We start from the raw sequence: 13,748 nt of genomic DNA, 5'->3' as shown, positions 1-13,748 counted from the left end.
CATTATTTCACATTTGCTTAATGGCTAGTAGGTTTTATTTTGTTAATTCATGCAAAAATATCATTTGAATTTTCTCTGATTGGGGTGCTTGTCTTTTAAAATGTGAAGCTGAGTGAACAATCTAGGTAATGTTGCATAAGTTAGGGTGATTTCAAGGTGGGAGTTGTTTGCAGTTTTAAATGGAGATCCCAGATTTGGAATGCAAGGATGCTCACCTCCTGCAATGCTGTGAGTGCTGAGGAGTCCCTTCCTGAAGCCTGGCTTAATTCTATTTACAATCCAAATGAGATTCCAGGGATATTTGCCAAAGTCCACAACCTTCTCAGCACTCCTCCTGCCAGTGTTGCTGTGGCTGGCCCTAGAGCACCTGGCTAAGGCCTGTTTTCAGAGCATGATTGTTGTTGACTCTCTAGAGTTTGCTTATGCAAATGAATTCACAAACTGATGCAAATTAGAGGAGAAAGGAAGTCCCCTTCCTGTGGCTGTGCCAGTGCTCCAGGACTTTTAAAGGCTCATCGGAGCAGACTTTGGGGGCTTTACCTACTTTAATGTGCAGTGCCAGGAAATCTGATGTAAATATGTCATCTCTAGGATTCTATTGGGAATTCTCTTTGTCCTGCCAGTTCTTCTGGTCGTTGGCCTGAAATTCACTCCCAGTTTTGGTATGTATTGTCTTGTGCTTAAGACTGAGGCTGAAGTGAATAGTTCAGGATGGTCAGGAATGTGATCAAGAATAGGCTTCAAAACTGGCAGAGGGGGTGTTGCTTACTGTAGGAGACTGATTGTGAGCTGTTAAGTGTGTTGTGGAAAGAGAGCCTCCAGGCACCATTGGTCTTAAAAACACAAAAATGAAAAGCTAAACAACAAAATGAACAACAACACAGTAATTTGAATTTCAGCAGAAGGATCAAGGCTAAAGCATAGTCAGTGTCTGAGCCCGAACTTGTAGCGAAAATAGCTGCCTGACTGAGGAGCGGGTAGTGCTGCCTGGGTGACAAAGAGACAGGTCCAGCTCAAGTGAAGGGGGTTTAGTTTTAGGATAAAGAGCTTTTTCCTAGACTCCAGAGACTCGCAATAATGCCTTGTGGTCCTTGGAAAGGAATCGAGTCACGTTTTACTCAGTGGGCCATCATCTTTGATTTTCTTTCGTGCATTTATTGTACCATTTATTATTATAGTTCATCTGTGAACTGGCATGAGCCCTCATGGAACTTACAGTGCACTTGGAGAAGCAAAATAAATACTTAAGCAAATAAATCTTAAAAATTAAATTATGACAAATGCAATAAAGAAACAGAACAGTGATAGCAAATTGTGTGGGGGGCAGTAATGGTGGTGTGATGGTGGGTGGGGGTAACCTTTTTTATGTAAGGTGGTGAAGGAAGATCTCTCTCTGAGGAGATGATGTTGTAGCTAAGGTCTGAATTCTGAGAAGGAGCTATCCATGTAGGAGAGGAGGGAGAAAACGACCTGGAAATAAGCCAGCCCAGCAACAAGCTTTGCCGAGAGACCCAGTGAAAAGGGGACCAAGACAATTTACCCTTCAAGTAGAATTTTCCACATCAGCTCCATTAAGAGCAGAAGTTTGCCAGTTCCTAGTACAAAATAGATTATGAATAAAATTGAAAGCATAATTGAAAATTAAACAATGTACATGATAAAAGTATTTCTTATTTAGACAAGTCTTAATGGCCAGATTTTGGGGCCTGTGTAGCATAGTTGGAATTTCAAAATATTGCCACTTCGGACCTCTTCTGCAATGATAATTTTGCCCTAGGGGAGTCAAGAAATATCCCTCCATCCTTTCCTTCCTTCCTTCCTTCCTTCCTTCCTTCCTTCCTTCCTTCCTTCCTGCCTTCCTGCCTTCCTGCCTTCCTGCCTTCCTGCCTTCCTGCCTTCCTGCCTTCCTGCCTTCCTGCCTTCCTGCCTTCCTGCCTTCCTGCCTGCCTTCCTGCCTGCCTTCCTGCCTGCCTTCCTTCCTGCCTTCCTGCCTTCCTGCCTTCCTTCCTTTCTTCCTTCCTTCCTCTCTCCCTCTTTACCTCCCTCCTTCCTTCCCTCCCTCCCTTCCTCCCTCCATTTCTCCTCTGATTCAGCAATATCGCCCAAGGGCAGATCCATGAGTAAACCTTTCTTCTATTAGAATCAGTTTTGCTCGGTAAAAGCTTTTTATATGAAGTCCAGCAAGTGTACATTTTAAAGCTTCTATTTAAGAAGCCAAATTTTTGTCAAACTTGAACTTAGCTGGATTCTATTATTTTTGTCATGTCAATAGATCTCAGTCTTTCTCTACGCTTTGTCAGATATTTTAAACTAAAAAAAAAAAGTACAGGTGGAATAATTTTTATAAAAAACCTTAGACTGAGTAATCGGAGACCTTACATATTGCTGGAAAGACTGAAAAGGTGATCTGACAGTGTGGTTGGGGAGATGGGAAGGGCGTGTGGATCAGAAGTTTCTGAGGGACCTTACAGTTTGGAACTTTCAGGATTGTTTATTTTAGGAATGTTTTTGAAACTGTTTTTGAGCCTTTTATTTACTTCTTAAAGATTGTAAGCATTTCTTAGGAATAGTTATATAATCAGTGAAGTTTTTAATGAGGGCTTTTCTGAATTCTGTAACTGTATTGTAACATACACTTTGACAGTTGTATTGGAGATCAAATAGTTTGCTGTGCTAAAGTGATCTTGATAGGTTACTGTGAGAGGAGCCCAAGGAAGAGCTTTGGTGATTTCTTAAACCAAATGCTCAGGGGCTGTAGGGTATATCCTGGCAGGCCCTGCACTTTGTAGTTGCAATTTCTTGGGGTTAGGGCTGACCCCTGGTGGTGGAACTGTTCATGCCTGGATTCATCCTCTAGGTCATTCTGACATAGAGCAAAATTACTATCGGAGGGGAAAGGCAGGTTGTTTACAAACCCCCATGTTACAGACAAGAAATGTTTTATGTTCAAAACTATTGAAGAAATGATTCTCTCAAATGAAGGTTAAGTAAAGAAACACGGATGTCTTTTGACTCTTGGAAGTACAAATGACTCGGTAAGATGGGACTTACAGTTTAAAGGTTGAAAGCATGCAAGTCTCCAGCTAGAGTTTGAGGAGCAGTTTCTCTCTGTTCAGAATGTTTAGCCAGGACGATCAACAGCTGTTGGCTGTTAAAGAAATGGTATGTGACTTCCTTGGGTGTCTTTCCCTTGAAATTTGAATTATTCTAGGCTGAAATCCTTGGTAGCATGTCTCTCCCTATGTATCTGTCCACTTTCTCCTCTTTATTTCTTTCTGTCCATCTCCTACTGTCTTGTTTTTCTTCCTCTTCCTGTCTGTTTGCCTCTCAAACACTTTTTTTTGCCTTTGGGTGCCTTTCCTCCCTCAGCCAGAGTCCAAAGAAGATTATGCTCTGTCCTTCCTCTTCTCCTGACCTCTGGTTGTATCTTTTAAATGGCCAAAGAGAAGGCTCTCTTGCTTCCATAAATGGCCTTTTTCCAGAAACCACCACCAGTCCACCAAAGATTCCCAGTGCACACATGCCTTTGCACAGCTAAGGGATCTTTAGCAATGTTTGCCCTGCAATTCTGCCCTCCCAGTGCCTCTCTTCAGGCATCCAATACCACCACTTTTCCCTTCCAAATGCCACAATGCTGTTCTGTTTACTCTCCCTGGGCTGCCAATGTAAACCAACATTGAAAGGTGTTCATTTGATTTGGCAGAAAACATGTTGTTCGTATCGGGCCCCGTGTGCTTGCTTTCTGCTGAGCCTTTGACTTGTAGTCCTTGGCAAACTTTGGTCCTGCACACAGCACTGCTGCATGCTGGTTGGATGTGGCAGAGTCATGGGTTTTTCCCTTTTGGACTCTAAATATAGAGCTCCCGCTCCATTCTTTGAGCATTAAAGGGTTGTCTCACTGTCTAAATGGCCCTTTAAATGTAGTTTGGGGTGATATAGACCTGATTAGGCAGGGCTTTTGGCACCTTCTGTGGGCCTAGTACCTAATGCTAACTATATGGAGAAGGTGGCTACAAGCTCTTTATAACATATTTGCACATTAAAACCTCAGTTCAGTAATAAAAATGTGTAAATTAGGTTACAACACTAAATTCCTGATATTTGACCATTTTGACCTACAAAAACAGCAATTTCATATGGTTCAGCTTAGTATTGACTAAATAAGAGTAGAGGAGCTGGTTTAAAAGGTCCCTCTACTTTTTATTTCATTAATTCATTTTTTCAAGACATACCTATTGAGCATATTTCTCATGCTTAGCATTTTGGTAGGTGTTGCATTCCAAAAAGAAATTGAGTCTGTTTCCTGCTCTCTAGCCAGGAAGACAAACAGTAAACCAACTTCAGTAAGAGTGTCGGGTGTTCTAGGGAAAGCCTGTTCACGTGCAGAGAGGTCCCAGTTTTAACACCAAAAGTCCTAGGCAAACTGGGACCAGGTTACTTGGACATAGAGCAGTTATGGCTTCATGCAGAAATAACTCTGTGCTTTAAGAAGTTTATGATTAGAAATGTAACCACCCCTCTGACCTAGCAGAGACAAAAAAGCACATTAGCAAAATAAAAGCTCTGTGGAGTCTCAGTGGAGAAAGCTGTTTAATTTGTTTAACCAGGATTTCTCTAATTTATTTGACCTTGGAACTCTTTTTGTACTTAACATTCTTTGAACATCTTTGGATTCTCCCCTTTTTGTCCTTTGGGGAAAAATTGCATCATTCTCTATCCTAAAGTACACATTATTACCTTATATTATTAGTCTGATCCATGATTCAGGCAACAATTAGTATTAAAATAGCCCATCACAAGAAGATTTAGTAATAATGCAATCTTGGGATTAAAAGGTTTTTTAGAAGGGTTGCTAATGTGCTGTGGAGGGTTGTGAGTTACAGCGGAGCTATTTTTTTCTGGCTGACACACGCAGAGTCAGGATGGCTGCTCACCTCTTTCTGCAAGTGTGTTTTTTGAACCAAAGTCTGAACCAAGTTGTTATGGAAACGGAACAGTCTCCATGTCTGAGAGCTAGCACCTCTCTAATAATTAGCATGGCTGAGCAAACTTTAGTGGAAATGATTAATCTTTGCAAAGCACAGGTAAGCCTAAAAGATTGAACAGGTGTTTGCTGGCCTTTGCACTTTCCGGCCCTAGAAAATGTTAATATGGAAAGACCTGAGCAAGCTCAGATTCTGAGTCTTTCCTTACTTGAAAAAGGAAAGTCATCCTCTAATATTATGGTTATTGGTTTTTTATATTTATATTTCTTAAGACATCTTTTAAGTTAACCTATAGAGTGTTTCAGAGTGTGATTTGCAACCCTCTTTGAGCTTGTTAAGATGCAGATTTCTGGGCCTCTCTCCAGACCCCACTGAGTCAGAATATCTCAGGGAGGGTCTTGAAATTTGAATCTGTAACAAGCTTTCTGCTGAGTTTGATGCTTGCACAGTAGAGTTAACTTTGGCAAACTTTAAAGGGTCAGATAATAAACAGCTTAGGCTTTGCAACTCTATATTAGTGTGAAAGCAGTCATAAACAATACGTAAAGGAATGGGCTGGCTGTGTTCTGATTTGACTTTCTTACAAAGACAGCAGTGGTTGGACTTGGCCCTTGGCTGTAGTTTGCCCACCATGCTCTAGAATCTGTAAAGTGTTACCCACCTGCTTTCAAAGGTGTTTGTGCTCAAAGTCAACCACCCATCCAGATACCCCCTTCAGTCTGGCCTGAAGACAGTAAAAGGGGAATATGCCTTTTTCTGGGGGAGGGGAGGGAGGGAGTTTTGCATGATTTGATAGCAAATCTCCCGTGGTTATGAGTTTTAAAGTGGGTTGGGATCTCCTTATCACCCATCTTAATTGTTGATAAGATAATTTCCTGATTTGGAGGCTAGAACAGAAGTGAATTGAGGAACTTTAATCAGTTCTGAAGAAAAATCGCAGGTTTTCCTTGAAGGAGGAGACTGAGGTTTGGTAGTGGTCGTGGTGGGGGTTTGTTTGAGAGGCAGTTTTTCTTTTTCTCTGTTCCACTTGCTGCTTAGTGGTCTTTTTTGTTAGTTTGTTTTGTTTTCTGAATTCCTGCTTTGTCTTTTGGGCCTGGCCTTTGGAGTCAGGCAAACCCATACCCATCCTCAGAGTAGTATTTGCATCTATGACCTGTATTCATAGTACACTGAACTCTTCTTTAGGAGTATATGTAAGTTCAACAACTTGAGATTTTTTTTCACTGTTTTCAAATGCTGCCATGGCACATTCTGTGCTACCTTTAGCGTAGCTAATTTTTCATTGCTTTTGAAAGTCTTTTGAAGCGAAAGGGGGCCTTGTTCTTTAAAAATTAGTCCTAAGCATTAGAGAATGTACTCTTACTTACTTTATTGTTATCTTGGATTCGGGATTTGATTGTCTTAATTGTGTACATCCAACCAGATTATGAGCTTTTTTGCTTCCTGAGTTTGAATATTCTGTTTTTCCAAATGGTTTGCTTAGTTTCAAATTTTCTTTTTATGTGTTTAAGGAAGAAGTAATTCCCCTGGACCACAGCCATGAGTGCACTGACTAACGCTGCTTTCAGAATATATTTCTGTTCACATCCTTGAAGGTTTTCTTCTTTGTGTCACAGCAGTTCCTTACTATTATCTTATTTTCTGATTTCTTTTGAAGAGATAATGATGGTGGCCAATTTGTGCATTTTATAATGTTTTAATTCAGTTATGTTCATATTGTAGCTTATGCTGGAAACATAATGACACACACCTGAGTTGTTCTCTTTAATTCAGCCTTAAAATCTGTTTCCCACATGGTTTGAGGCTGTGTATTGTGGTATCATTGGCATGTATAGTTTTGCAATGTCATTGTCAACTCTGTCATCAAATATAAGAATATTTTCTTTTGACGTATTTATATCCACTTCCAAAACTACTCTGTATTCATTTATCACAAGGCGATTTAAACCTTCTCTTATTCATTGTTGTTTACTTTTTTAAACGTCGGCTTTATATATTTTTTTAAATCTGAGAATTTGTGCTTTGTGTGTCATTTTCCCTCTTGATTTTTTGTTCCTTCTATCCAATATATTTTTGCTTTTCATCCAAAAAACATTTACTCACTGCTTTCTATGGACAACAAATATCCCTCCACTCGTTTGCATGGACTTTTGCCTATATTGCTCCCTGGAGAAGACTTCTTTGATTGAGGTTGTTTTTGGTGACTACTTTGGGCATCCTAGTGAGAGGCTTTAGGAAGCTTGGAGTCAGGATTCAGAAGGGCATTGAATTTCTAGTGCAGCCTTAACTCTCTGGCTGGGTAACCTGGAGCCTCAGGTCTCTTCTCTGCAATACCTCTTTGGGAGTGCCATGTATCACAAGCATGTCAACTGTCTGCCAGAAAGCATATGGCCGCCAGAAGGGGAGTGCCCCATAAGCGAGAGCCGTTACCATGATAATGAGTAGAAGGTGGTTGCATCCTTGCTATCTGCTCCAGAGTGTGAATCCCTTCCCAGCTACTTAAGAAATGCCATCTATCTGAATGTGCCAGTTCCCATGAGCTCTGCCTGTTTCCAACCTGAAATGCTGTGATGCATTACATTTTCAGCCTGCAAATTCAGGTTCTTTATCTGTGGCTTGCTATTTTGAGTATTGGACCCGTAGTTATTTCACAGGAAGAATTTGGCAGGGTGTCTTCAGTTTTCTTGGTTTCAGTCCTCGTAACAGAAATGGTAGGTGGAACAGTCACATTTCATGACCAAGTTGCTGCTTGTTCAGGAGGTGTTTTTTCAATCTGGCTGAACAATGGAGGCCTTTTGGGCTTTTTAATGGGATAGTTAGCTTTGGAGAATTCTTGGCTGAAGAATGTAATTCTGTCCCCACACTTGATCCTTCCTGTTGTAAAGCTTCCATGAGAGTTTAGTTTTTAGGAAACATTTTTACTTTCTTTAGCGAAAACCATCATAACATGAGATGATGACATTATGGAAGTTTGAAGGGCCTGAGACAAAGCTGTGTGACAGGTACAGAATATTCTGCTTTCAGGATCTTGTGATTGCTGCCGAGATGATGAGAAATTTCTTAATTTCCCTGGTTTCCTGTGTGGTTGGACACCTGTTTCTCTGTCCCCAACTTTTATCTTTAACTTCATGAGAATGTTGCTCCTTTTGTAGCTCATGAGCAATGTATATTTTCAAATTTCAGCTTTGTGAATTTGGTGGAAAATTAGGGAAGGAGACTTTTAAAAAAAGGATTACCTTATTTAAAAATATTACCTTATTTCCACTGATCTGTCATCTGTTTCCATGGAAATAGATTTAGGAGATAGTTTCTGACGATCATATTCAGGGACAGCTCCTGATTTCCACTCCAGTTTCCATAGAGATGGAAGCAAAACTGGTGAAGACAAGGTGAAAAGGGTTATAAAAGTGAGCTGTTGTTGGACTGTGGTCCAGACCCTTCTCTGGAGGTTACTGTGTGGTCAGTTTGGTCATGAACCCTCTGTAATGCTGGTACTTGCTGGAAAACCAGGGGTTAATACTCAGATAATGGCCTTAGCCCTAAGAGCTCTGCTGTTTTCCACACTTCCCTTTGTCTTCTAGAATCTGCCTCAGAGACAGCTTGAGCCCCCCATGAATACTTATGCCTGCCTCCTTTTAAGATTTGTCTCTAAAACAGTTGAGACAATCAGATATTGATTGCCTGGCAATTTTGGTACCTTTGGTCTCCCAAGGTGGGCAAGAAGAGAGAAGCCGGCTTTTGTCTGCCAGATATTCAGCCTCCCTGAGTCTGCACACTGGCAGAAGCTTTCACATTTTCTGTCTGCTTTAGTAAGCAGACACAGGAACAAAAAGGCAAGGTTGAGTGACATTGTCATGAACTGCACTTTGCTATTTCTGAGGGCTGTCTTGGTTGTTTGCCTGGAAATTATGAAATTGGCCTTATGTTTTTACTTAAGTCCAATCAATCTATGCTTTTAACAGAACATTTAGTCAGGAGCCGATTAAATGGTACCATTAACAGAAATAATTCGTCAAAATAAAAAAAAGATGATGTCCTTTCAAGAAAGCCGTTTTAAAATAAATAAGGGTAAAATAGGATGTTTGAGCGGGCTTCCCATCTTTTGGATCCAGGACTTTTTGTTCTGGCTTTCAGAAGGGCAGAGTCTAGATTGTAAATGTTGGGCTGTCCAGTGAGGGTAGATTTCCAGAATCTCTAGGTTCCTGTATTTGGAAGGCACTTTAGGGGACAGTCTTGAAGGTTCATTTACATAGTAAGCATGTTTCTTAAACTTTAGCACGCCTACTGATGAGTCGTTGGTGGCTGATGGCCTGTACTGTCTCTGCTTCCATTCTAAACCTTTGTGAGGAGAGAAGGAGAAAGTAGTGACTTGAAGCTCTCCCCTGAGAAGATGTACATAGCTCATTCCGGGAAGGTCATTTAACCTTCATCAGAGGTCCAGTATCTTTTTGATTTTGAAAGAAGAAAGAAGAGCAATGAGAAACGGCAGTGAATCCACTGAAAGTGAGCACTTGACTGCTTGTCTCTTCTGTTAGCAACTGCAGTAGTTGCATGTGGATTATCGATGTTCAGAAAGATCCAGAAAGCTGGGACTGCAGGTAACATTGCTCTCTTCTTGCTCCTTGCAGAAGTCTCTTCTATGGGAATCCAGCTGCTGCTCTTGGGGTACCTGTTCCCTGTTTTTCACCTCTGACCCAGGTAGATCTTGATTCTCCAGGATGCTTGGCTGAGCTGTCTGCATCTCATCCCTCCTGCCTGATGGTGGAGGAACCACACCTTAGTGGAATTTTGCTGAGATCCACCAAAATTCTTCAGTTGAGTCTGCAGGTCAGACCCCTTTTGTGACCAGAGCTGTCTCTGTCTATGCCCTAAATTTTCTTAGCTTTAGTTTCTGAGAGTTTTTTTTTCCCCCTTTTTTTCTTTCTATGCTTTAACTAATGTTTTTTTCTTTGCTTTTTTTTGTTGTTGTTGTTACACTTTAAATGCGAAAGAAAATTCTTCCAGAAATGTGGATGTAACATGAATAACAACCTTAGTTAGCTTGACATACTAATTCTACATTTCTGAGACAATTGCCCAACAGTACCAGGAGGTGGGTGGAATGAGCGAGACTCAGTTTACCAGGTGGGACCACATAGAGGCTAGTTTGCTGCACACTTGCTTTGTGCCAGATGGGACACCAAGTGTGTGAACTTGCTTAGTGCTTGTAACCCTGAGTGGTCATGCCAGAAAGGTCTGTCTTGCAAGTGAATATTTTATTATCTGTATTTTACATATAGGGGAACTGAGGTTCATGACTTGAGTCAGCCCTGCTCTGTGAACTGCACACCCATACCCACAGCTGGTGAGATACATGAACTCACTGTTGAAGCTGAAGTCCCACCCAGATTTCCCTCAGTCCAAGGAGGCCCAACCACAGAATTGGGTTAGGACCCATGCCTCCCAACTGCCAGCTGCTGCTCCCACCCCTGGTCATTGTTAGTAGCTCTCTGTGTAGTTACTGTCTAGTCTTTTTTCAAAGCCCAAGTCATGTGTCCTTCCTCTCTGATGTCCTCCAAGAACCGTGTCTGCCTGATATCCCAGTCTAGCAGGCCCTTGAGGGGAAGGGCTGCCTCTTACACACTAACATCCAGCAGGTACTCAGTAAATTTTTTAGAAGGAGGGTATCCAGTAGATGTTAACTCTGAGTAGAGACTGTGAGCCAGCCTACCATCTAGTTGACCCTGTAACGATGAATAACAAAGGCTTTCTAGGGTCCCTGGCCCACCCCACAACCAGGTATGACTGGAGTTGTTCCTTTTCTCTGGGACAAGTGGTTGGTTCTTGCTTGAGTGGAAATAGCAGAATAGCTGACACTTAAAATATTCACCCTTCACTTACTGGGTAAAAGGGTTTGATTGTAGGGTCATTAATCAAGCTGTCAGGTAGAACACGAAGGCCTTATTTATTTTATAAGGAGGTACTTTATAAAGAAATTGAGCTACGATGATGAATAGATATTGGACACCAATTATGTTGCTACTGTTAGTCGAGATACTCATATTTAGCAGCAACAGCTACCATGAGCAATTGTAAAAGTAAATAAACTTCCCTAAGGATGAATTATACCGTTTGATGATTAACTCCCCATCAAGCACAGTGACCGTTTGCAGTTAGACTTTTAAAAAAGTTAGAAATAAACCTGTATTTAAATGACAGTTATGGTTAGGCATACCAACAGAAGGGGGCATTGCTAATGTCAATTAATTCTAAATAAATTATTGGATTTAAAATGTATACTTCTATTAAAATCTGTCCTAATCTAGACCTCCATTAAATAAAGAATACTGTATTCCATGAGCTCAGAGAATCATATAACTTGCACCACTGTCATAGCTGAACCCATCACCTGTACTTCAAAATGTTTTTCAAGTGCTTTGCTATAAACTGTCTCATTTACCCTTTAAACAATTCCTGTGAGCTGGCCCAAGTCCTGAGTGCATTTATTGACACAAGCTTTGGAGTCGATTCCATCTTCAGTCCCAGTGCTCTTGTGATGGGGCCCCTCGCAGCGTGATCGCGACTGGGAATGTAATCGTGGATGTCCCGGCCACAGAGTCTGGCACGTACTAAGGTGCCAGAATACGTGAGCTATTTTTAAAATGATATTTTTAGTGGTTTGAAGCAAATATCTAAATTGGAAAGCTGGTTTTGATACCTTGAATAATCTGGTGGGCTTGAAATGTCGATAAATATACACTTCTGGAAGTGTATTTACAGTCAACAATATTTATCAAAGTTAGGTTTTATTTTGCCCCAAAGCTGAAGTTATAAAATAATTCTAATGCACATACTTATGTTTTCTGTGCCAGGGCTAATGAAAAAATGAGGGCGTTTTGGGTGAGCTACTTAGCAGTACAACCTTTCCCAGCTCTCACTGAGGAGCACTCATCAGCATTCAGCAACCCCGTCAGAGTGGAAAAGTCTATTTGCTTTAAATGAGATTTTGCTTGATTGCTATTTTTATTTTGAAAATCCAATTTTAGCTTTTTGTCTCACATAATAATGAATTTTTTGATAAATATTGTCACCCTTTATGGTTAAGGGTAAAAAAGAGGTAACAGCTTTTTGCAGTGAGATAGCATAATAAAATCATATATTTGGAATCTTCTTGTCATTGGCATAAATAAACACATTCCTTTTTATTGGTCAGAGAGGAAGAGGTAGTCCATGGTTACTTGGGAGAAATTTGCTGCTGCCTTTGAAGATCCAGAGCCTGAAGTCTGAAAGGAATGTTACTACCTTATTTGATTTACAGTAGCTACAATTAGATAACTTTGACAATTAATTCCAGTTGAGTTTCCCTTTGCTATAGCTGAGTGCTCTATGCATTTTGTGGGTGACTATGGCCCCTTGGCAATCACCTCCTCACTGTGGGTTTCTTTTGGGATGACAAAAACTACTTATCATGACACAGGACAGAAAATAAACCCTGGAAGAGCCATATAGTTCAAATGACAATTGAAAATAGCAATCAGAGCAGTGAATAGAAGCTGAGGCACAAACTCAGTTAACAAACAGAGGAACTAATCTTTTAGACATTAGATAGAAAGCCTATTTCTGAGTTTATTTCACAGTACATTATGAAAACATTTCTTTAAATCACAGTTCATCTCCATTTAAAAGATATAATCTACATATTCTCATGGGAAATACTTAGAGACCAAGCTTTACTATTTTTTTTTCCCCTGAAGCTGACCTTATTCTCTGAAAATATAGTTTTCACACTGTGAAATGTAATTTATTTGACCCCAACAAAATCTGAATAAAAGCCACCACTGTTACCAGTAAGAAAGTGAAGGTTTGGAGAATTGGGGTTATTTTTTTTATTTTTATTTTTTTTTTGCAAATAAATATACTGAAGGAGATGCAAGGAGACCCCATAAGTATAGTATTTGCACTCATTTCTGGTTTATAGTACAGAATGTCAGTGGAGAGTGGTGGGTAGATGTGGAGTTTATGGTGGCCCAAACCCTCGTTTGGCTGAGAGGAGCCTGTAGCCCAGAAAGGAGAGGTGACCTCTTGAGAGTCAAATGGCTGGTGGGGGCAGGCCTGGTCCATATAGGGGCCAGGTGGTATTTGCCAGTGTGCCCTTTGCCTCTCGAAAACTTTTCTTTTGGGAAGCTTATATATTTTTTTAATACCTCGTATTGTGTTCTCTTAGTGTCTAGGTTCACATTTGCTTGAGTTTAGGAAGAGCCACAAAAATCAATGGCTCTTCAACAGAGACTATAGCAGCAAGTGATAGGAGCGTTTCTCTTGTCTTAGACTCACTCCTTTTCATTTTAGGTAACGTGGAATTGCCTTGACTGTGTAGAGTCTCCTGCTTTTTTCCTGGGCATTAGTCCCTGTGCATTTGTGATGGTTTTCTTAGATGAGATTCAACAGTCAGGTCAAATTTGAAGGCAGTGTAGGCTTCATGAACATAAGAACATATAGTTGTCAGTCTCTGAGTACAGGAAACAAATGTTCTTACAGAGCTGGGGAAATAGAGTGATCAGAGATTCATGGTGATTGGGAAAAGTGAGAGCCTTAAAAGGTTCTGTCTGAACATTTGCCACCCACCTGATAAACCATCGAGGGAAGGTGTTGCCTTGGTCTTTGCTGTGAGATAGCATAATAAAATCATATATTTGGAATCTTCTTGTCATTGGCATAAATAAACACATTCCTTTTTATTGGTCAGAGAGGAAGAGGTCCTCAGGATATGGTAGGCATTCATCA

At 40.6% G+C, this 13,748-nt stretch overlaps 1 protein-coding gene across 4 annotated transcripts in view; it reads left to right on the top strand.

Annotated features, from left to right (window-relative positions):
• The window catches only part of CACNA2D3 (calcium voltage-gated channel auxiliary subunit alpha2delta 3), a 790,850-nt gene that overhangs the window by 44,129 nt on the left and 732,973 nt on the right, over positions 1-13,748 (top strand). The window contains exon 1 of one of the 4 annotated variants that reach the window (XM_036219352.1): positions 5,776-9,812. The exons of the other annotated variants lie outside the window; for them this stretch is intronic. Within the exon in view, the coding sequence (XP_036075245.1) occupies positions 9,744-9,812 (69 nt within the window). The 5' untranslated portion in view covers positions 5,776-9,743. Of the gene's footprint in view, positions 1-5,775; positions 9,813-13,748 lie in introns of those variants that run through there. 4 annotated transcript variants of the gene reach the window in all.

The sequence above is a fragment of the Rousettus aegyptiacus genome, unplaced genomic scaffold (assembly GCF_014176215.1).
Source record: "Rousettus aegyptiacus isolate mRouAeg1 unplaced genomic scaffold, mRouAeg1.p scaffold_m13_p_4, whole genome shotgun sequence".
NCBI lineage: Eukaryota > Metazoa > Chordata > Mammalia > Chiroptera > Pteropodidae > Rousettus > Rousettus aegyptiacus.
This window is presented reverse-complemented; position numbering and strand designations above follow the sequence as displayed.